Here is a 22,487-nt window from a genome sequence, read left to right on the forward strand (position 1 = left end):
TTTCATTATGTTTGTGGGTTTGAAGTCTGTGTTTAGCTCCTGTGGCCCATGCAGGCATCATGCTCGTGATTAGAGACTAGCGGTGCATCTTGGGTGATGAGTTTTGTGGGTTCATCATGGTTTTAGATTTATTCTTGAACCTCAATGGTGGCGACAGCACAAGTGTGTCCCACCTCAACTTAAAGAGAAAAATAAAATGAAATTTAAATGATTCTAAAATAAAATAATTCACTTCCTCTTTCACTTTTTACCTTAAGATTTTTGCACCAATAGTGGCACCAAATGACATTGAAATCTGTTTGTTTGAGAGGCCTGACTAGGCTGGACAAAACAATATTGCCTCGACCAATGGTGTATTTGGAGCATGACTACCAGTTTGGCTGAACAATGGAAGATATGAAGAGTGTTTATTTTCCAGTTTGGTTTGAGGCTGTTAGTGGCTTCACCTTCAATGATTAAAACTGCATTTTCCATCACTGTATGTTTGCATCAGTTGTGAAGGTAACAGAAAATCTTGAGGCAATTGTTGAAGCAATTTTTGCTTTTTAGGAAGCTGTACAAATGCACTTCCCTCTCTTACAGTAAATATCTTTAAAAAAAAAAAGGGATCCTCTTCAGTGTCTGTGGTTCATGGGTGCATCTGAGGATGAATTAAAACTGAAAGTTTCACAAGGGAATTTCCATTGTGCTATTTACTCCATATGATGTGCTAAATGTTTTTCACAGTGTGGAGATTGCATAATGTGTAATAACTGAAAAAATACACCCCTGCTAAGTATTTAATTTTCTCATTTAAAGTCAGAACACAAACTGTAGCCAAAAGGCAACCAATGTTTTAAATCTTAAAGATAAGACAAGTTCAATATAGGACTAAGAATTACATCGGTATTGCAGTTGAACCTTGTGATGTCAGGCCTGTGATAACATCAGTACTCTACATTCTCATCAGAACCATATGGGACACTTATCCAATGTCACAGACCCTGAGAATCCACCCTGTTCACCACTGAAACAGTAATTTATGACTAAATTCTAATTAAGGTGAAGTGTCTGGGGTTTTGTAGATATTGGCTCAAGGGGAAATTTAGGCCTGACATATACCCTGAACTCATTGGTACACGTTCACACACATATTGAGGTGACATGGCATGAAATATAGTGCATAACTAATTAGTTTTGTGAGGTATGTTGGTTGCTTTTTGGATTATTCTGATATTTAGCCAGTCAAACATTTGCCTAGTGTTTCATCTCAACAAATTGTTGATTAAGGGCCCTGTTTAGAGCTCTCCTAAGCTCTTTGATGGTTCTTTAATGTATTATAATATGCTTAACAATTTGCCACATTCAAAATGCCATATTCAAATGCAAAATTACTTAGATTCACGTTAAGCGATTTTTTGATGTTAAGGACATGTCATGCTGATCTACAATTACACACCATGACAGCGCTTTGATAAATTTCAGTTTATGAGTGTGTAATTAACAAGGTGATTATGTGGTTTTCACATTTCGTGTTTGTTCATCCCATGTGTGTCGAGTAGACATGGGCTGAGTCCGGAATTGCATACTACTGATACTATTTCTGCCACAGACACAAATGGCAGTAGTAGTAAGAGTAGCATGGGTAGGATGCCATTCCGAACTCATCCATGCACACACACACACACACAAACGGTAAACGGTGTTGGCTCCAACTCATTTTAGCCAAACGGTCCATTCAAACTGTTTGCTTCAATGAATCATTTCAACAAACTGATTCAGATTCACTAAGAAATAGCCAATCCAATTAAGGTGGTTTTATCTAATAACTAAAGTGTGCCTTGGAACCTATTTTACGATAAACTGACTCAGAGATTAAATTTCTAGTTGTGAACATATGTATTGCATTTTGTTCAGCTTCTTATTTTACTTAAAATACAGTTTGCACCTGAATTGTCCATTAGAAACAAGAAAATGCATCTCATAACCACAACAACAAAATATAACCTTTCCATTTTTATTGACAGAAGTCATAATTTAGATCGTTAACATCGTACACCCATTTATAACTTGCGGAAGATCATCAAACGATAAAAAGAATTCGGTTTAGGCAGGCTTTTTACTTGCCATTCGCATGGATCGCTTCAATTAAAGGAACGGATTATAATAAAGTGAGCGGTTTGTTTGTGATTCGTACATCTCTATGCTACTTTTACCAACTGTAAAGACCACATAAGCTACAGAATGTAGAGAGAAGAGACCTAGTGGTGTAAAATGAACATGGTCACATTATTGTATTTTCTTCTTTAAATAGGACTTGTAAAGTTAATCTCACCAGTGTTTGGTTGACCAGTGGGCAACAACTCTATTAGATCAAAGATCAAGGCAGCCAACTTCCACATATTTTTTGATGACCACCATAAAAATTAATAATAATAATAATAAATGTCCACAAATGATCTTTTAGATTCCATGGCTGAGTTTGGAATGGCATACTGCCCATACTACTGCAACATCTGTCTATGGCAGAAATGGTAAGAGTATTATGGTAGGATGCAATTCCGTACTGGCCCACAAGTCAATCCATTTGGTATTGTTCAGTCACTCCTAAACCAACATTGCCACCTGCTTGTACTGAACTATTTTGCAATCCATTTATAGGCAACGGAATAAAAAAATAAAAAACATAATTCTTCAAGACATCAGAACAAAATCTACAATGTCCTACCCTTTATCTTTTTCAAGATAACACGCTGGTAATTACAAAGCAAACTATAACCAGATGGCAAAACAAACTGTCAGAACCTAAACCTAAAAACCAGTTTGTGTATTGCACATACATATATAACAGTATATAGTTAAAAAATCTTAAGGAATACTAAGAACAAATAAAAACTTTGGATGTACAGTATATTTGGTAATAGAGGTCTTAAAGAACAGAATCAATTAGTACTACAGAACGCAATCAATGCAAAACATGCACCAAAAAAACATTCCATAAACACCAAAGTAAATGTTGTCTTACATTAATTTTACAAGGGGTTTAAAGAAGAAAAAAGAACCCCGAAAAAGATACTTCAGAATAACTAACAATTTACAAAATATACTGCTTGCTGCAGGCACACATGTGGAGGCTTACTGAGGAACATGTGTAAAAGTCAATCAAAAGCTTCCAATCAATGGTGAACACATTTTCTACAAACTCAAAAGAAGGAAATCTACTGAGCATCACAAAGAACAGCATCACATTAAAACTGAGTTGGTCATATTACTGCATTGTGAGAAAGCAAAAAAATAGAATAATATATATTAAAAAAAAAAAGCATACATTGCGACATTGGCAGCTACTTTTACTCTGCCTGCAACCAGATCCGTAGAAAATCCATAGATGTTATTTATTTTGTCCAGCTGACTTTGGGAATGTCATAATGCTCCGTTAATTTGTCCAGATGTCTGTTGAAATCCTGTAACGCAACAAAGAAAACAGCTGTGTCTATTGTGCCCTTCAAGTGGAGTCGGAAATATCAAAATTACGAGTTCCGAGCACATGAATGATCAAGTCGTATTTACAAGTGGGAAACTTGTAATTCTAGATGATACCAGAGTTGCCGAGTTGTGATGTTGGAAGGGGCGTGCCGAAATAAAAGATGATGGTAACCAATGATTTTGCTAAATAATTTCAACTTCTCGAATTTATTTAAATAATATTATATTAATTTGTTATATATATGTATAAATATGAAAGTCAACTGAGGACTCACACTTCGTGGTTTGTTTTAAGCAAACTGATCATTTGTTAGATACCATGCATTAAATCATATATGACATGTGGTGATACAGGTTTATTCACTTATGTTTATTCACTGGTACAACAGAAAAAGAGCTTTTGCCGTGATTCATTGTGTATTTGATTAAGTTTGGCTTCTTCTGTATGTTGTTTCCCAATTGAATGTGTGACATGTCGTAGTGATGAATGCCCAACTTCAAGTCAAAATTACAAGTGTTCTCCTTTATTATGAGCACAGGCTTACCTCAACTCTTCTCTTGTGGGTTTTGGAGGCCTTCTTCAAAATTCTCTCCATTTGCTAATATGAAAGAAAGAAAAATCGATAAGAGAAGAACAAATACATCACTTTACAATCCAATAGGATGTTTAACAGCAATTGAAAATACCTCTTTAAATATATAATATAAAATAACAAAAATCAATGCCATAAATACCCTTTTCTCTTGTAATTTGTCAAATGCCATCTGAGCTGGTGTTCTCTTGTCAACATATCCTTTCTTAGTTCCCTCCTCATTTTGAGTGGTCAACACCTGCTGCTCTAAGTGTTTCCTTTCCTGATCCTTCTTCTTCTTTCTAGTAAAAAAACGCATTTCAGTCAACATTTTTATATTGCGTAACACAAAACAACAGCGAGCTAGCATAACAGCTAACTGTCCTGTTTACTTAGTCATAGTTGACGATTTTTCCATCACAAAGAGATACAAATTCACTTAAAATATATAGGAATGCAAGAATATAACCAACTACATACTTTTTACTTGCCAAAGAGACTCCTTTTAGTTTTAAAGAGCCTTTCTGGACAGACACATACTCAGACATGTTTGCTTCTCTGCGTCGACTGGTTTCCGTCCAACTGAAGACATAACAAATTATCATTTGTTTTACTGCCATCTAGCGGACTGGAATGACAATGTTCGATTAATAACGTGCCTTTAATTTTCTATTATTTTACATTCTGTACACTCCTTGTTGAAATTGAGTTGCACTGAACGTTTGGAAAGGATTTTTTGAAATGTTTAGAAAAGCGCTATTGCAACTGGTAACGCTTGAGCCAACAAGGCTCCATCTTGGATCAAAGTGCGCATGCGCGTTGCAGCTTCTCCCGAAAGTACGTCTCACGTGTATATCCGGATAGCATGGTGGATGACCAGAAAAGGCACAATGGCACTACATAATGTACTGTATTCTTTCAAGAGGTTAAAATGGCCTTCTCTTAATGCCTATAACGAGTGTTGTGTGAGTGCTTTTCTTATCCAGTATCGTTGTTATGCAAAGAAAGCAGGTAAGTTTGAAGCTGTATCCTTAGGTGTCAACATTAGCCTACAACATCTGACCTTGCCAAGTGTATTAAATTTAATTTAAAACATTTATTTGACTGAACTATATTACATTTAGTACAGTTTTTGTCAACATGTCATTTAATACATAATGTATATAGAATACCTATATGAACAAGAGTGTTACTGTCAAATACAAATGAGGAATTTCATGCTACTCAAAATCTAAATCAAATAGATTTCTAAAATACACCAAATAATGTTTTACAGTAGTATATTTAAAATATAATAGTATTATAAAGTATAATGGCTTTTTTTTTTTTTTTATTAGCTCGACTTCATTTGGAAATTTGGTGTATGATGATTTTTCTTGCCTTTTTTAGCAATCAAAGGGAAAGGGAAAGGAATGGTAAAGGAAGTTATTAAGGGCCCAGAAATTTGTAAGGATCCAGTGAAACTTTGCACTCATGCAGTTGGAGTCAACATTTTCAAACAGGGCGAGGACCCACCACTTAAACCCAAGGAAGAGTATCCAGAATGGTATGAATGGTTATTTACTATGTGCTTTCTTAATGCATTTATTGTCCTATTTAATATGATGAATTGAAATGCTTGTAACCCAAGTTGTATATTTTGCTACATTCTTTCAGGCTATTTCAGTTGGACCTTGGTCCAACCAAAAAACTTAATGAACTGGATCCAGACAGTCGGGAATACTGGAAGCTTTTAAGGAAGGAACATATTTGGAGACATAATAAACTGCATAAAGGCAAAAAGATGTAAAGGATTTGGAAAGAATCATGCTTTCCTAGCAGGCACAGTGGACATTACCTGGGCCACAGGTCACATTCTGTTAGTTAGCTGACTGGACTACCGATACAGAGAGTTTCACAGTTCTTGAAAGCCCAGTCCCTTTGCCAATTTACCGATTAAATCAGTACTGGAAAGGATAAACAAACTTGCAAAAACAAAGTTTTTGAATTTTGGTTCTCCTGTACCCAAGGATCAAGTGGTTATATTTTTGCTACTGTGTGTATTTAAGAGTTTTGTTGTCATTCTATGTATTACTATTAATGTCATTATGTGTATTGTCTCACTCCAGTCACATGAAAAAATAAACTTCTTATTACATTATCAATTAGCCATGTCTAAAAATGTGTAATGTGTTGTGCATATTTTGGAAGAAAGCTTAATCTATCTATCTATCTACATTTGAAGTCAGAAGTTTACATACACTTGGGTAACTAATTTTTTAACCACTCCACAGATTTAATATTAGCAAACTATAGTTTTGGCAAGTTGTTTAGGACATCTACTTTGTGTATGACACAAGTAATTTTTCCAACAGTTGTTTACAGACAGATTGTTTCACTTTTAACTGACTATCACAATTCCAGTGGGACAGAAGTTTACATACACTAAGTTAACTGTGCCTTTAAGCAGCTTGGAAATGATAAAAATGATGTCAAGCCTTTAGACAATTAGACAGTTACCTTCTGATAGGAGGTGTACTGAGTTGGAGGTGTACTTGTGGACAGGGTTGGGGAGTAACGGAATACATGTAACGGGAATACGTATTTAAAATACAGAATATTAGTAACTGTATTCCACTACAGTTACAATTTAAATCATTGGTAATCTGAATACAGTTACATTCAAAAAGTGTTTTGATTACTGAAGAGATTACTTTGCATTTTATTGTCCTTTGTTTCTTTTAATATTTAGTCCTTTCAGATGGAAAACATTTATACATATAAATGATGTGATCTAAAGTGCATTTGAACAGCGGTGAAACACTTTATTATGATGTGTTACAATGATATTAGCAGACAGAGAAGTAAGTTTGGAGCAGAAGAAATAGACCAACTCAGTTTTAATGTGATGCTGTTCTTTGTGATGCTCAGTAGATTTCCTTCTTTTCAGTGTGTAGAAACAAAACTGCATAAGATATTTAGGTTTCTCAGAGAATGTATTTTTAACATGTGTATTTTGTCTTACTGTACTGGCAGAGTTTTTATAGTGAAAACAAGTGAAAAAATATACCAGTGCTGAAGAAGTAATCCAAAGTATTTAGAATACGTTACTGACCTTGAGTAATCTAACGGTATACGTTACAAATGACATTTTACAGTATATATTCTGTCTCCTAGAGATGAATGTAGTTTGGTGCAAAAATTGCAAATCAATCCCAGAACAACAGCAAAGGGCCTTGTGAAGATGCTGGAGGAAACAGGTAGACAAGTATCTATATCCACAGTAAAACGAGTCCTATATCAACATAACCTGAAAGGCTGCTCAGCAAGGAAGAAGCTACTGGTCCAAAACCACCATAAAAAAGCCAGACTACAGTTTGCAAGTGCACATGGGGACAAAGATCTTACTTTTTGGAGAAATATCCTCTGGTCTGATGAAACAAATTTGAACTGTTTGGCTATAATAAACATCGTTATGTTTGGAGGAAAAAGGGTGAGGCTTGCAAGCTGAAGAACACCATCCCAACCGTGAAGCATGGGGGTGGCAGCATCATGTTGTGGGGGTGCTTTGCTGCAGGAGGGACTGATGCACTTCACAAAATAGATGGCATCATGAGAAAGGAAAATTGTGTGGATATATTGAAGCAACATCTCAAGATATCAGCCAGGAAGTTAAAGCTCGGTCGCAGATGGGTCTTCCAAATGGACAGTGACCCCAAGCATACCTCCAAAGTTGTGGCAAAATGGCTTAAGGACAACAAAGTCAAGGTATTGGAGTGGCCATCACAAAGCCCTGACTTCAGTCCAATAGATAATTTGTGGGCAGAACTGAAAAAGCGTGTGCAAGCAAGGAGGCCTACAAACCTGACTCGGTTACACCAGTTCTGTCCGGAGAAATGGGCCAAAATTACAGCAACTTATTGTGAGAAGCATGTGGAAGGCTACCTAAAAGTTTGACCCAGGTTAAACAATTTAAAGGCAATGCTACCAAATACTAACAAAGTGTATGTAAACTTATGACCCACTGGGAATGTGATGAATGAAATAAAAGCTGAAATAAATCATTCTCTCTACTATTATTCTGACATCTCTCAGTCTTAAAACAGAGTAGTGATCCTAACTGACCTAAGACAGGGAATGTTTTCTACCATTAAATGTCAGGAATTGTGAAAAACTGAGTTTAAACGTATTTGGCTGAGGTGTATGTAAACTTCTGACTTCAGCTCTATCTATCCATCTATCTATCTATCTATCTATCCATCCATCTATCCATCCATCCATCCATCCATCCATCCAGGCTTGAATGTTGGAAAAACAACTGAAGTCAAACCCAAACATGCCAAATCACAGAGACGATGACGCTTCGCTGCTATAGGTCGAGAGAAGGTGAAAGTAAAACGCTCGTGATACGCGTGGTGAGTGTACATGCAAATGCTTGTTAGAAAGAGGAACTACAAACTAAAAAAAAAAAGGAAAGAAACTGGTTCGGATGTTTACCCGTACTGCTTTGCGGATTTTATTTTTTTAAAGGTAGAAAGACACACAACCAACCCAGATTCGAAGCGGATGAACAGATGTTTAGGGTCTGATTGATTGTGTATGTGTATGTGGATGTGTATATCAAACTTAATACGCTGAGATTCTGTATCAGGCGTCACTAGCGTCTCAAGATTGTAACCTACATTTTACGAAGCAAGGATAAACTTCCTAGAGCCAGAGTTACCGTATTACAGGTAAATGCACATTTTGTTTTGCCGGTATAAACTGTTGGAATTAAGAGATTTCCGTTTTTACATGTTTCGTTTACTTATCAAAGAAATCGAACAGTGTATTACTATGTAATGTATATGATCGCAATAATCGATATCGAGCTCCTCTGATTCTCAATGATGTGATGCGTAGTGAACTAAAACGTTTAATGGGTATAAACTTCATAACGCACGCTGCTATATGCCGTCAATGCGAAAATATTTATTTCCGCATTTCTCTATGAACTTGATGGCTTTTCATTGTTTTATTTATACACAGGAACAAAATCAAGGTTTGAACAAGCGGAAGGACAGATTTAGTGGTGGTGTTGGAGATTAAATTGGTTTTAATATTAATGTTTTGTTTTTACTTATTTATTTATTTATTTATTTTTACAATTGTAGTACTTAAATTTGTCTAATTATGGAATAAGACTGTAGGTTAATAGGTTGGTAACACTTTACAATTTGTTAACTTTTATCATGTTAAGTTGTTAACATTATACCTTAGTTAATGCAAAAGGTATCATGAACTAATGACCGATATTTTATATTACAGCCTTTATTAATCTTGGTTAATGTTAATAGATGAAAATATTTTTTTTTCATTGTTAGTTCATAATGGATTAACTAATGTTAATATACTGTATACAACTTAGTTTAAAAAATGTACAAGTATGCTATAGGTTGACAGTAACAATAAGCAAGATTAAGTAATGAAGAAGTATTGCTCATTGATAGTTCATGCTGATTAACACTTAGCAAATAGGCCTACACTAAACTAAAATGAACAAACAAAATAAACTAATGTTATCAAATACAACCGTATTAACACTGTAAAGTGTTACAGATTTGTGTGATTTAAATAATTCAAAATGTAAGTGTAAATTTAATAGTCATAATCATTATGTTAATAGCAATAGGTTGTTTGTTCTAGACAATTAAGGCAAACTGTATGCATTAGCAAAATCATTGCACAAATATTATTTGATAAGTTTATACACGTCTTTCCGAAATGCTTGAAGATACTGGCACAAACAGATGCGAGGTGGTCAGCTGGTGAAAGAAGAGTTGGTTAATTTATTTTTCTAACCCTTGCAGCTGGCTCTAAATTTCTAATGCTAGTTCCCTTGTTTGCTTGTAGATTGGTATGTGCAATTCATCCAACCTTTTTCTTTCCCCAATTCATGCTGACATACCAGTAACGGTTTACTTAAAAAAAAAAAAGTTGTGATCTGGGTTGAGAGGCTAGACACATCTTCCGCTTTTTGGTATACCATGGTTTTGAACTCAATCAGTTCTCAGGAATATTCAAATATGGTGTTACAGGAACAACATATTAGTTAGGAAATTCCGATAAATATTTAGGCTATTGGAAATCCCTTAAAATGAAGAATGATCAGTTGCTTAAAAAACTCTTGGCTTTTCCTTTTCTTTTTTTTTCTTTTTTTTTTGTTTGAATTGAGGCTTTCAGTCAGGTACAATCATAGTACTACAGTTTGCAATTATTTAACAATCCAAGTTAAATAAAATTAAGTTGAGATATCACAAAATATCACAAAGTGCCTCATATATAGAAAGAAACTATATACATCCAGGGAATTGTTCGTTATGTCCATATATATATATATATATATATATATATATATATATATATATATATATATATATATATATATATATATATTTATAAAACAATCATACAACTTGTTTTTGAAAAGGTAAATTATGTTTTATCCCAATTCTGCGTAGTTACCTTAGTTATCACACAGTCTGTCCCTACTTATTCATTAACAAAACCATATGATCTCTTACTTGTGATACATATGTAACCCATTTTTCCCATTTTCCCATGTAGACATCTTTTTGCATATTGACATAGAAAGTAATGTTTTCCATCAGATATATCTCTGCTGTTACATCAATCCAGTCGTTTAAAGTCGGTCTTTTTTGTTGAACCCATTTCCATGTAATTGTTTTTTTACTGGACGCTAACAGTATGCCCATCAGATATTTGTCTTCGGATATTAAATCGGGACCCAAATAGCTGAAATAAAGTGCTTTGCTTTGTTGGGGGATGTATGTTCTAAAAATATTCTCAAGGGCTATCCATATGTCCTCCCAATATTTTTGAACATTTGGGCATTGCCAGAAAATATGGTAGTGGTGAGCCTCTAAACATCCACAGTTTCTCCAACATCTTGAGAGGGTTTTATTATATTTGGCTGTTTGTTGTGGTGTTTTAAAGAAACATATTAAGTTTTTCCAACAAAATTCTCTCCATATCAATGATTTAGTAGAGCTCCACTGAAATTTCCAAATGGTAGTCCATTCCTTATCTGTGATTTCCATTGCACTTTCTTTTATCAATCTATTCTTAAGAAATTTTGTTGAATTTGTCTTCATATTCATGAAGCTTTTATATGTTTGTGTAATGATCTTATATTTTACTCCAGATATACATGTATATGCTTTTATTAATAATTATATCAATGGGTTTAGCGTGCTCTTCATTATATCTTTCAATTCCTGGTCATAAATATCTTATTTCTTATCTGGAGGTACCTATAAAAGTCTTGTTTTTCAAGGGAAAATTTTCCATTTATTGATTGAAAGCTTAAAATTTCACCCTGTTCTCTTATAGTGCAATACATGGTGATTCTGCTTCTTGCCCAAACTTTGAATCTGTTATCCATTTTATTCGGGGGGAAATCCGAGTCATATGCTATCCACTTAAGTGTTTTAATCCGCCTTGATAGCTCATTTACTTTTATCAAAGAATCTTGGCTTTTCCATATAAAGTAGTCAGAATGGTGAGAGAAAGTGTGCTCGTACATTACCAATATATTCAAAATAAAAGCATTTACTTGTAATTACTGGTTAAAAATGAAGATGTTTTGACAAAATGTACAGTAGTTACTCTGTAGTTGCTATAAATAAAAAGGCAAGGTTGCCCCACTAGGGAAATTTAATGACCCGTGATGAATTTCTATATAGATTAAGTTAGAACAGAAGTTGTTCTGTGACTCAAAGTAGCTTAAAATGAGGGGGCAGGTCACATATATAGTATATAGTATATAGTATATGCTATATATTATTTAGCAGGATGCCATCTCTGTTCAGCAATAAATTTAAATAAGCATCTTGTCATTGTTTTTTCAGAAAATCTTTCACTGGGTTATGGAGAACATGAATTTGGGTGTGGGGACCCTCAATGAGGCAGTATTAAACAGACTCGGTTACATGCTAGATAATTTAGAGTTTGGTTGGAAACAGCTGGCAAAGGCAGTGGCCGAGAAGCCACAGTTCTCTTGTAGGTAAGTCCATTATAGGCTAACTTACAGAATTAACTAATACTAGGCTTAGTTATGACAATTTCACTGTAAGAGAATTGCCTTTTTTACAGTGACAGAGATTTGACTGACTGCTCACTCAAAGTGCTAAGTCCTAATGGCAGCCCTGGACGATCCCTGCTTGCCCTACTTGCCGATAGAGGCTGTACCTTGGCTTTCCTGCTTCAGTGCCTAAGGAAAATTGAGCACAGAGAGGCTGTTGGATTTCTCACTACACAAGGTAACCTAATATACATATATACACTGGTGGCCAAAAGTTTGGAATAATGTACAGATACAGAGTGGCATTCAACTGATCACAATACATATAGTCACATATATCACATATAGTCAGGTCATTACTGATGTAAGCAAAACAGCACCATCACTATTTGAAAAAAGTAATTTTTGATCAAATCTAGACAGGCTCCATTTCCAGCAGCCATCACTCCAACACCTTATCCTTGAGTAATCATGCTAAATTGCTAATTTGGTACTAGAAAATCACTTGCCATTATATCAAACACAGTTGAAAGCTATTTGGTTCGTTAAATGAAGCTTAACATTGTCTTTGTTTTTGAGTTGCCACAGTATACAATAGACTGGCATGTCTTAAGGTCAATATTAGGTCAAAAATGGCAAAAAAGAAACAGCTTTCTCTAGAAACTCATCAGTCAACCATTGTTTTGAGGAATGAAGGCAATACAATGCTTGAAATTGCCAAAAAACTGAAGGTGTACACTACAGTCTTCAAAGACAAAGGGCTCTAACAAGGACAGAAAGAAATGTGGAAGGCCAGATGTACAACTAAACAAGAGGATAAGTACATCAGAGTCTCTAGTTTGAGAAATAGATGCCTCACATGTCCTCAGCTGCCAGCTTCATTGAATTCTACCCGCTCAACACCAGTTTCATGTACAACAGTAAAGAGAAGACTCAGGGGTGCAGGCCTTATGGGAAGAATTGCAAAGAAAAAGCCACTTTTGAAACAGAAAAACAAAAAGAAAAGGTTAGATTGGGCAAAGAAACACAGACATTGGACAACAGATAATTGGAAAAGAGTGTTATGGATCTTAACCCCATTGAGCTTTTGTGGGATCAGCTAGACTGTAAGGTGCGTGAGAAGTGCCCGACAAGACAGCCACATCTATGACAAGTGCTACAAGAAGTGTGGGGTGAAATGTCACCTAAGTATCTGGACAAACTGACAGCTAGAATAACAAGGATGTGCAAAGCTGTCATTGCTGCACATGAAAGGGGATTTTTTGATGAGAACTCTTTGAAGTAGTTTAAGAAGTTCTGAAATTTTTTTATTTTTTTTTCAAATTGTAATAGTAATTTTTCACATTATTAATGTCCTGACTATACATTGTGATCAGTTGAATGCCACTTTGGTGAATAAAAGTACCAATTCCTTTCCATAAGAACAAAATCTGTACATTATTCCAAACTTTTGGCCGCCAGTGTAGACTCAAGATGTTGATTGCCATTTTAAGCTATATTAATCCTGAAAAACAAAAACCCCATCTTAAACCAGCCAAAGATGTTTGTATGATCTTAAACAAGATGAACGTGGCCAAGTTGGTGTTTAGCCGGTTGGCCAGCTGGTCTTCTAAGCTGACAAGTGGCCAAAACTTTCTAAAACCCATGTATAACCACCCAAACAAGCTTTATTAACCAGAATAAAACAGCTTAAACCAGTCTGAGGTGGTTTGCTGGTTTTGCTGTTTTCCCAACTTGGCCAAGCTGGTGTTCAGCTGGTTGGCCAGCTGGTCTCCCAATTTAATTAGCTGACAAGTGCTCCAAACTCCCAAAATCCCCTGTAAAACCATTAAAACAAACTTTATTAACCCTGAAAAAACATCTTAAACCAGCCTAAGTTGGTTTGCTGGTCTCCCAACTTGGCCAGGCTGGCGTTCCGCTGGATTAGCTAGTTGGTGAGCTTGTTTCTCAACCTGAGAAGCTGACAATTGCTCAAAACTCCCCAAAATCCCTGTAAAACCATCCAAACAGACCAGCCTGACCAACTGGGAGACCAGCTAAAAACTGCAGGCTGATTTTAGTGTGTTTTTTCCCTTAGCTGGAAATCTATTTCCATCAGCTCACTAAAATAGATGATGCTGTAGGTTTTTAGGGTCAAGTTGAGGCAGTACTTTTGGTTTGTAAGGTTGTAGAATATGATTCATAAAGAGTGTGTACACTGGTGTTAATTGTTCCTTTTCATTTTTGAAAAGTGATGGAGCAAATTGCCATCACACTGCAGCCACAGAGTCACCGGGTACCAGAGGGAAGTCCTGTGATTCTCAGTTGCAAGGCAGTCGGACCTCTGGAGCTCACCTACCAGTGGTTCAATGGCAAAGATGAGGTCAGTTAACTACCAAACCTACTGATTTGAAGTCACAAGGGGCTGTTCAGATAAAATGTGTGTGGCTGACAAGTCTCTCGTTCATCGGGAAAGGAGGAAGCAGGAACCGGATTAGTAATCAAAAAGACTTTAATTCAACATAAAACACTGAACTGAAACATAACAAAAGCGCACACACAAAACACTGCTGTGTGCTTCCTCTCTCTCTCTCTCTCTCTCTCTCTCTCTGGCATCCCCGGCTCCTCCTCTTATCTCTCTCCTGCTGATTGGGCAACTCAGCGCCGGGCGTGAATCCTCTCGGCTCGGCCATGCCCTCCTCCTCATCACAATGTGTTTTGCGCTGATAAAGCTAGGCACAGTGTAACGAGTATAAGAGATTGCTGGTGTCTCGAGACACATTTTTATAAATTGAAGGTCTTTATAATTTGACAGTGTCTAAAAGACATGGCATTCCTGCACGAGACACAGAAAAAACAGCAAGATGAAAAGAAGATCTAGCATAGGTTTACATAGAAAAACAATCGAAAAATACTGCAGACAGATGCAAAAATTTGTTTTGGTGTGAACGGCCCCTAAGACTGTCGTCCTTTGAACCATTCTCTAAACAGCCTAATTCTTCACTTTTTCGGTAGGTGCCTGGAGGCAATGTCCCAGAGCTGTTCCTGAAATCTGTAGGTCCAGCACAGCAGGGGCACTACATCTGTCGTGTAAGTTTTGGAGACAAGTATATCTTCTCCAAATGGGCCCATGTAAGTCTCCTGAGGTCTGGAGGTGCAAGTGCAGGCATGTGAAGATTTGTCTCTAAGCTGAATCAGAAGTCGATCAATCTTCATTCGCCACACGTAAATTGTTACTTTGTCTTTGAACGCCTGTGTTTGCAGGCCCCAGTGGTAGCTACTTCCCATCATCATCTAGTGGGTTATACATAACTCAGCAACCCAGGGCTCAAGCATTGGAGGAGGGAGACACTCTCTATTTCGAAATTGCTGCTCAGGCCAACCCACCTCCTCAGTTCCAGTGGTATCATAACAGACAGCCAATGCCAAAGTACACTAGAAACTTCTTAAAGGTGGTTAACACCCTAGTCTAAAGCCCAAAGTATTCTTCGGTCAGACACGAACGCTGAGCATCTGCATACAGGACATGTGACGCAAATCTTATCATCAGCAAAGTGCGATTTTTCTAACCTGCGTGTTTGAACACGCAGAATGCGCATGTGCCTTGAATTATTTGCACAAATTAGTGGGTCCACAAGGTGGCAACACTCTCATTTGAGCTGTTGCTGTCACGAAGAAGTGCTAGAAGAAGATGTAATCGCTGGTAAAAACAGGAGACGAAGGTAAAAGCAACAACAGTAGATGTGCACGTCAAGAACACGTGTGTGAGGAGGTCAGGAGATACCTGCATTTGTATAACTCGAGTTAGGAATATAAAGACATCTTTATGGGTCTAAACTCCTAATAGTCTGGTGTCTTATAGTAGTTGTAGTGTGCATGCGGCAATCGCCTGTGTATGCACGTACAGTCATATGGAGTATACTTTGACAGGCTCATGTTCGACTATACACAGACACTGAGCGTTTGTGTCAAATTCGAAGCATACTTTGGGATTAATTCAGTCATAGCTCATTGTAGCTTACCTTTATTTTGGTTTAAGTGTCACAGTTGGTGAATGCTTAGAATAATTCATGAAGCATAATGGGTTGCACAAATTTAGTACTATTAAATAGTCTAATTTAGCTGTACAGTTTACTCACATGGGCAACTGTATGGGCTTGTCAACAGATTCCATGCGTTACCACAGCTGACAGAGGTACATACACGTGCAGGGTTTACAACCTTTATCATGAAATGTGGAGTGATCAGGTCCAAGTTAACATAGGTAAGTTGCTTGAGACCAAATGATCCACATTTGTTCCCTTGAAGTCAACATGAAATCAAAATGGACTGTATTTTCTTTATTAATACATGTTGTTGGTGTTATTGTGAACAATTCCTTGGTGCATGTTATTCCAACTGCATCACAATGTCTGAACTTACCTCTGAAACTAATTTGCTGTAATCTATCATATTTTTCGACCCCTCCTCTCCAACAATCTAACACATAGACCACTTTTCCCAATACAATTAATTCTGGATCGATAAAAGTTCTGTTGCTGATTGTTCCCATTATGGAAGTAAAATGGGTTGAGAGAAAATAGTTTCATGTTGACTTCAGACACACTTGTATTATGGTTCTGTATTGCTGATCTTTTCAATCCTAATGGTCCGCCCTGTTTTCGCTCAGGTCCTGGTTCCTTTTCTGATGTCTCTTGGGAAACGACTGAAGTAGGTAAGTATGATCTATTTAATTGTAAATGTAATATTTTAATAATTGTAACATTTTAACTTACGATATCTAATTACAATGTTTCATTATCACTCATAAGCACTTGTACTTCACAGATACTCCTGATGCACCTCCAAAGCAATTGGGTGATTGTTGCGGTATGTATTACACCGTGTTTGTTTTTGTGATTAACGGATCTGCTGAACAAATCTTGTCATTCTGCATTATAAAAACATTCTTATGCACTTTACGAATTTATAGCCACTGATAAGGTGGCCTTGCTTATGGGGAATATGAACTACCTGCATCACCGGCAGCTGAGAGCCCCCATGGCGGATGTGTATGAGCTGACTAACCTTCTACGCCAGCTAGACTTTAAAGTTGTCTCTCTGCTGGACCTCAACTGGCAGGAGATGCACAGTGCTGTTACTGAGTTCCTGTTGCTGTTGGATCGAGGTGTTTATGGTAAATTCCTTGTTACATCAGTTGGATTATTCATTATTAAAATGAATTCATTGGAAAATACTGTCGAGCTGTTTACTCATGACATCAGTTTGTAGGTCAAAACAGAAGGCTAAAGCCAGACACGTATTTTACACAAGTACGTGTGTGCAGATATGAGCATCTGGCCAATGCATTGCTAATGCTCTGTCCGGCTGAACATGGTTAACGTGCATTCTTGCGTTACTGTGATGGCAACAAACCTCAGAACTTTAAAGGGCCGATAGAGAGGCAAATATTGCCCCCTAATGGAAAAGTTCATTTCTGACCGTGGACTTTACCTTGCTGGCTTAGCAATATCCTCTTCAGTCTGTTGCTTCACCATGACAGTAGTTATCTTGAAAGAGAAGACTCACTGTAGAAGTGGACAGTCTGCTATAGCGCCCCATATTGCCATGGTGAGAATGTAACGTACATTTTGAAATGCAACAATGCACGAAATCGAGCGTTCGTAGCTAGAAGCGTCTGCGTTTATGCAGGGAATTTCCAATGGGTTCTTAGAAGGATTTTCGATTTATGAGTTAAATAAGGTCAGGGGTTAACTTTATTTAAAGAGACTCACGTTTTGTGAAAATGTGAAATGGTTCCATAATTTTCCAACATGTACAGATTAAATTAAATTCCATTCAAAATAGGGTCATCTGCAGATGTGTGATCTCTAATGCATCCTTTTGTATGTCTACCTTTTCTATAGGGCTATTGTATTTTGCTGGACATGGCTATGAGAACTATGGGAACAGTTTCATGGTACCCATTGACGCTCCAGCCTCTCATACCTCAAAGCACTGTCTCTGTGTGCAGGATGTGTTACAGCGCATGCAAGAACGGCAGACAGGACTTAACGTCTTTCTGTTGGACATGTGTCGCAAACGGTTTGACTCGTAGTGCAAACAATTCTGTAAGATTATTGTGATTCATTTTACACAAAATGTACAGGTATTCTTACTGCCGTCGTGTTGTTCATACAGAAACCCAAATGATGACAGCATTACACAGTCTGGCCCCTTGAAAGTTACCGCAAACATAGTGTTTGGCTATGCAACGTGAGTCTCATATAATCATGCCATGTATTTTCTGACATTTAGAGATTATGTTTACAGTTGCTACATTTTGGATACAGGTGTGTTGATGCCGAAGCATTTGAAGTTAACAAAGATGACCTCTCTAATGGAATCTTTATGAGCTTCCTCAAGAAGAGACTGATGAATCCAGAGAAGGTCACGGTCTTACTTGACAAAGTAGCAGAAGGTTTGGGGATAAAATTCTCAACTGTCCGCTTGTTATCCATTTCATTGTTGGTATTGGTGTAAAGTCATTTGAGCTATGAGATACTGAACTGATGAGATACCTAAAATTGTAACATTGTGTGGGTCTGTGTGCCATTGCAGACATGGGAAGATGTAATATCACTCGAGGCCGGCAGGCTCTGGAACTGCGCAGTAATCTTTCGGAGCGCCGTGCTTTGACTGACCGCATACAAGACCCAGCCTGCCAAGTTACAGCATCAACACGCAATTTACAGTGGGCTATTGCACATGGTGAGACCCTTTTATTATAAAATCACTTCTCAGGATTATTAAAATGTTTGTAATTCTTTTCCTGGGGCACATATGCAGAGTAATTAATGTACAAACACTGTGATGCAGAATAAGACGACATTCAGGATTTTTGTTTAATTCGTACCAGTCCTCCCAGACAGCCGCTGTCTTGAGTTTGAATGTGGCGTGAAGGTACAGTTGGGTTTTGCTGCAGAGTTCTCCAATATCATGATAATCTACACTCGGATATTGGAGATTCCTAAAGACATTGTGTCCTGCTATGCCCAACATTCTGACTTCACTGAGGTAAATTGTCTTTCTTGTAGATCCAAGAGTTGAGTTTGTCTAAAGAAAATATTCTGTGCATGTATGATTAACTGCTGACTCCTCGATACGATTCATTGTCTTTTGGTAAGACTAGTAGTTGAACTTGATGTACAATTGTTTAAGCTGATAAACACAAGATTTTGGATTCATTTGTAAACAGAAGATTTGCTCTTATCATCTCTGTTTTTTTATATATATATATATATATATATATATATATACACAATTAATTCAGGGCCCTGAAGTAGACCTGAAGCACAGCAATCAGGAAAGTCTCCAGGAGGCTGGCAGTTTACTACTTACCATGGATGATCTACAGCTTCTGGAACAGCCTCGGCTCTACACTCGTATTAGTGCCCTGCAAAGGCTCAAGGTATTGCGACTCTGGTTCTGTCTGTTAAAATTTAAAAATAAGTCAATGAAAAAGTAATATTTATCAACCACTATTCTGAATATTAGGAGGGACATCAATGTCTCCCTCAATGTTTATGATAGTGATAGCCCTGCGTTATACTACGATGGCATTTTAGTGCCATATTAAAATATTTTGAGATTTTGAGAATAAAGTTATAATATTACAGGAATACATTTTTATTATTTTGAGAAAAATCTCAATAGGTATTTTACAAGAAAAAAGAATGAAGTCATAACATTCCTAAATGGTTTGTACCTCACGCAATATTAAAACGTTTAATCTCCTAATTTTACTATTTTATTATCATATTATGACTTTATTCTAAAAACATTACTACAGGGGGACCTGGGTAGCTCAGCCAGTATTGATGCTGACTACCACCCCTGGAGTTGCAAGTTCAAATCCAGGATGTGCTGAGTGACTCCAGCCAGGTCTCCTAAACTACCAAATTGGCCCGGTTGCTAGGGAGGGTAGAGTCACATGTGGTAACTTCCTCGTGGTCGCGATTAGTGGTTCTCGCTTTCAATGGAGTGCTTGGTAAATTGTGCGTGGATCGCAGAGAGTAGCATGAGTCTCCACATGCTGGGAGTCTCGGCGGTGTCATGCACAATGAGCCATGTGATAAAATGTGCAGATTGACAGTCTCAGAAGGGAGGCAACTGAGACTTGTCCTCCACCACCCAGATTGAGGTGAGTAACTACGGCACCACGAGGACCTACTAAGTAGTGGGAATTGGGCATTCCAAATTGGAAGAAAAGGGGATAAATTAAATAAATAAAAATAAAAACATTACTACTGTAATCTCATATAATGCTACAACTTTACTCACACAATATTACGACTTTATTCTCGTAATGCTAAAACTTTAATCTCACAATGCTACAACTTTAATCTCACAATGCTATGACTTTATTTTCATAATATTACAACTTTAATCCCATTATGATACAACTTTATTTTCATAATACAATGTTAATCCAGTAATGGTGCAACTTTATTCTTGTAATGCTGCAACTTTATTCTCATATTATTACTTTATTCTCAAAACATTACTAATTTAATCTCAAATAATACTACAACTTTATAATATTATTACTTAAATCACATGGTGTGACGATTTTAATCTCACAATGCTACTACAACATAATTTTTGTAATATTAAAACTTTAATCCAGTAATGCTAAAATTTTATTCTCATAATATTACGACTTTATTCTTGTAATATTAAAACTTCAATTCAGTAATGCTACAGTTTTATTCTCATAATATTAAAATGTATATCCCATAATGCCTCAACTTTGTACTTGCAATTTTAAAATTTAAATCTCGTAATGACATGATTTTATTTTTTTATTTTTTTATTCATGATTTTATTGTATTTATTACTTTATTCTAAAAACATTAGTCTTTAATCTCATACAATGCTCTAACTTTATTTTCGTAATATGACGACTTAATTCGTGCAATTATTATTATTTTTAAATATGACAACTTTATTCTTGTAATATTACAGCTGCATGCAATGTGCCATTAAAATGCTGTCATTTTATACAGCATAAGATAGGATCTAGGAACTCTAATAGAATGTCTGACTTGCTTTTCGTCCTCACAGATGGAGCTCTCTTTTACTGTGTCTCTACATTACAAGTACACTAATCTGGATGAAGAGTTAGTGGAGGAGCAAAAAGTGTCTGTAGGCAAACCTCTTGTGTCAAAACTTAACCTCCATGAGCCAAGACTCCCCCGCTCTTTCTCAGAATCTTCCTCATTAGACCTACAAATGTCCAGCATGCTGGAGTCTTCATCCTTCAGCGAAGGCATCAGAGCTAACCTGCCCGGCTTATACCCTTCCTCCATTGGGTCTGCCTCCACAACCTGGACTTATTATCAGAGGCCCAGCGAATCAACCTCAAGCTCTGGTTTAAAGAATGAACCTGAGGAAAACATAAGCCCAGAGTTCCTTGAGTCCGAAGAACCTCTTATCATCAAGAGTTTGCCTAGTGCTGCCTCTGAGGAGCTCCCCTTTAAATTTACCAACTTGCCAAATTCTATTTAGTGGGAAAGTGTTCCAATTCAAAGCTGTACAAAAGTCTTTATGAAAAGTTTCTAAGAGCATTAAAAACTTATAAAACAATAGAACATCTTCATTTCAACCAAAATATGGGACATGCTAGTTAATATGGGACAGCTGGCAACCCGATTTACAAATCTGTATTTTAACACCTTTGTATGTACAGTAATTGAGAAAATTGGTGTACTTGTAGTCTACCCAAGCTATTTTATTGTGTTGTGTATTGTTTGTCTGCCAGTTCATAAAGAGACCTTATTTAGTTTTTGTTTGGTTTTTCATTAAAATACACCACAAGTGGTCCATGTAATTTTGTGATGACTGTAACTTTACGACTCTGAATGTTTTTAATCAGCTACAAATTTACATTTTTAGGAATAAATTATGAAATCCTAATAGCAGTTCCCTCACTACCATCAAACTGGTATTGAATAATGATTAGTGATTGTATTATGTTTACCAATGTCGTTAATCAGCTAAAAAAACATACATTCTTAGATGTAAATTATGAACTAAATACTATTAGTAGTTTCCACGCTCCTGCCAAAACTTAATGGCAGAAAATACAACAAAAACAAAAACAAAACAGCCTAAATGGGTTTGCTGGTCTTAAGATGGTCTAGCTGGCCCCCAAGCCAGATAAGCTGAAAAGCCCACAAAACCCCTCTGAAATCAGCCAACAGACCAGCTTGACCAGGCTGGGAGACCAATTAAGACCAGCAACCACTTTAGGCTGGTATGAGATGTTGTTTTCAGAAGAGAAAAGTTATCTTGAATAATATATGCTACTCAGAACGTCTTTTACCCACTAAAAACGTCAATAGCCCTTACAAAAACTGAGAGTTTAT

General features: G+C 36.7%; 3 protein-coding genes across 4 annotated transcripts; 2 read left to right on the plus strand and 1 right to left on the minus strand.

The window, feature by feature from the left end:
* Positions 1-1,982: 1,982 nt before the first annotated feature.
* On the minus strand, positions 1,983-4,671 carry LOC127439080 (protein FAM32A-like). Its single transcript, XM_051695122.1, has 4 exons — positions 4,518-4,671; positions 4,201-4,339; positions 4,011-4,064; positions 1,983-3,443 (listed from the first exon to the last, which is right to left on the minus strand). The coding sequence occupies exons 1-4, from the start codon at positions 4,655-4,657 to the stop codon at positions 3,375-3,377; spliced, it is 402 nt and encodes a 133-aa protein (XP_051551082.1). The 5' UTR covers positions 4,658-4,671; the 3' UTR covers positions 1,983-3,374.
* Positions 4,672-4,854: 183 nt separating this feature from the next.
* On the plus strand, positions 4,855-6,184 carry LOC127439079 (39S ribosomal protein L54, mitochondrial-like). Its single transcript, XM_051695121.1, has 3 exons — positions 4,855-5,048; positions 5,427-5,583; positions 5,694-6,184. The coding sequence occupies exons 1-3, from the start codon at positions 4,910-4,912 to the stop codon at positions 5,824-5,826; spliced, it is 429 nt and encodes a 142-aa protein (XP_051551081.1). The 5' UTR covers positions 4,855-4,909; the 3' UTR covers positions 5,827-6,184.
* A 2,273-nt stretch (positions 6,185-8,457) lies between these two features.
* LOC127439072 (mucosa-associated lymphoid tissue lymphoma translocation protein 1 homolog) lies at positions 8,458-21,949 on the plus strand. 2 transcript variants are annotated; one of them, XM_051695110.1, is made up of 17 exons: positions 8,458-8,749; positions 11,927-12,081; positions 12,171-12,337; positions 14,331-14,461; positions 15,094-15,244; positions 15,343-15,530; positions 16,246-16,342; positions 16,748-16,792; positions 16,906-16,947; positions 17,051-17,254; positions 17,985-18,162; positions 18,259-18,333; positions 18,411-18,538; positions 18,679-18,828; positions 18,977-19,134; positions 19,391-19,528; positions 21,184-21,949. In XM_051695110.1, exons 2-17 carry the CDS (start codon positions 11,945-11,947, stop codon positions 21,625-21,627), a joined length of 2,433 nt encoding a protein of 810 aa, XP_051551070.1. In that variant the 5' UTR covers positions 8,458-8,749; positions 11,927-11,944; the 3' UTR covers positions 21,628-21,949. The 2 variants fall into 2 exon arrangements, with proteins under 2 accessions (XP_051551070.1, XP_051551071.1); XM_051695111.1 differs by lacking the exon at positions 8,458-8,749 and having other exon boundaries at positions 11,942-12,077.
* The last annotated feature ends 538 nt before the right edge of the window (positions 21,950-22,487 follow it).

The sequence above is a fragment of the Myxocyprinus asiaticus genome, chromosome 50 (assembly GCF_019703515.2).
Source record: "Myxocyprinus asiaticus isolate MX2 ecotype Aquarium Trade chromosome 50, UBuf_Myxa_2, whole genome shotgun sequence".
Classification (NCBI taxonomy): Eukaryota; Metazoa; Chordata; class Actinopteri; order Cypriniformes; family Catostomidae; genus Myxocyprinus; species Myxocyprinus asiaticus.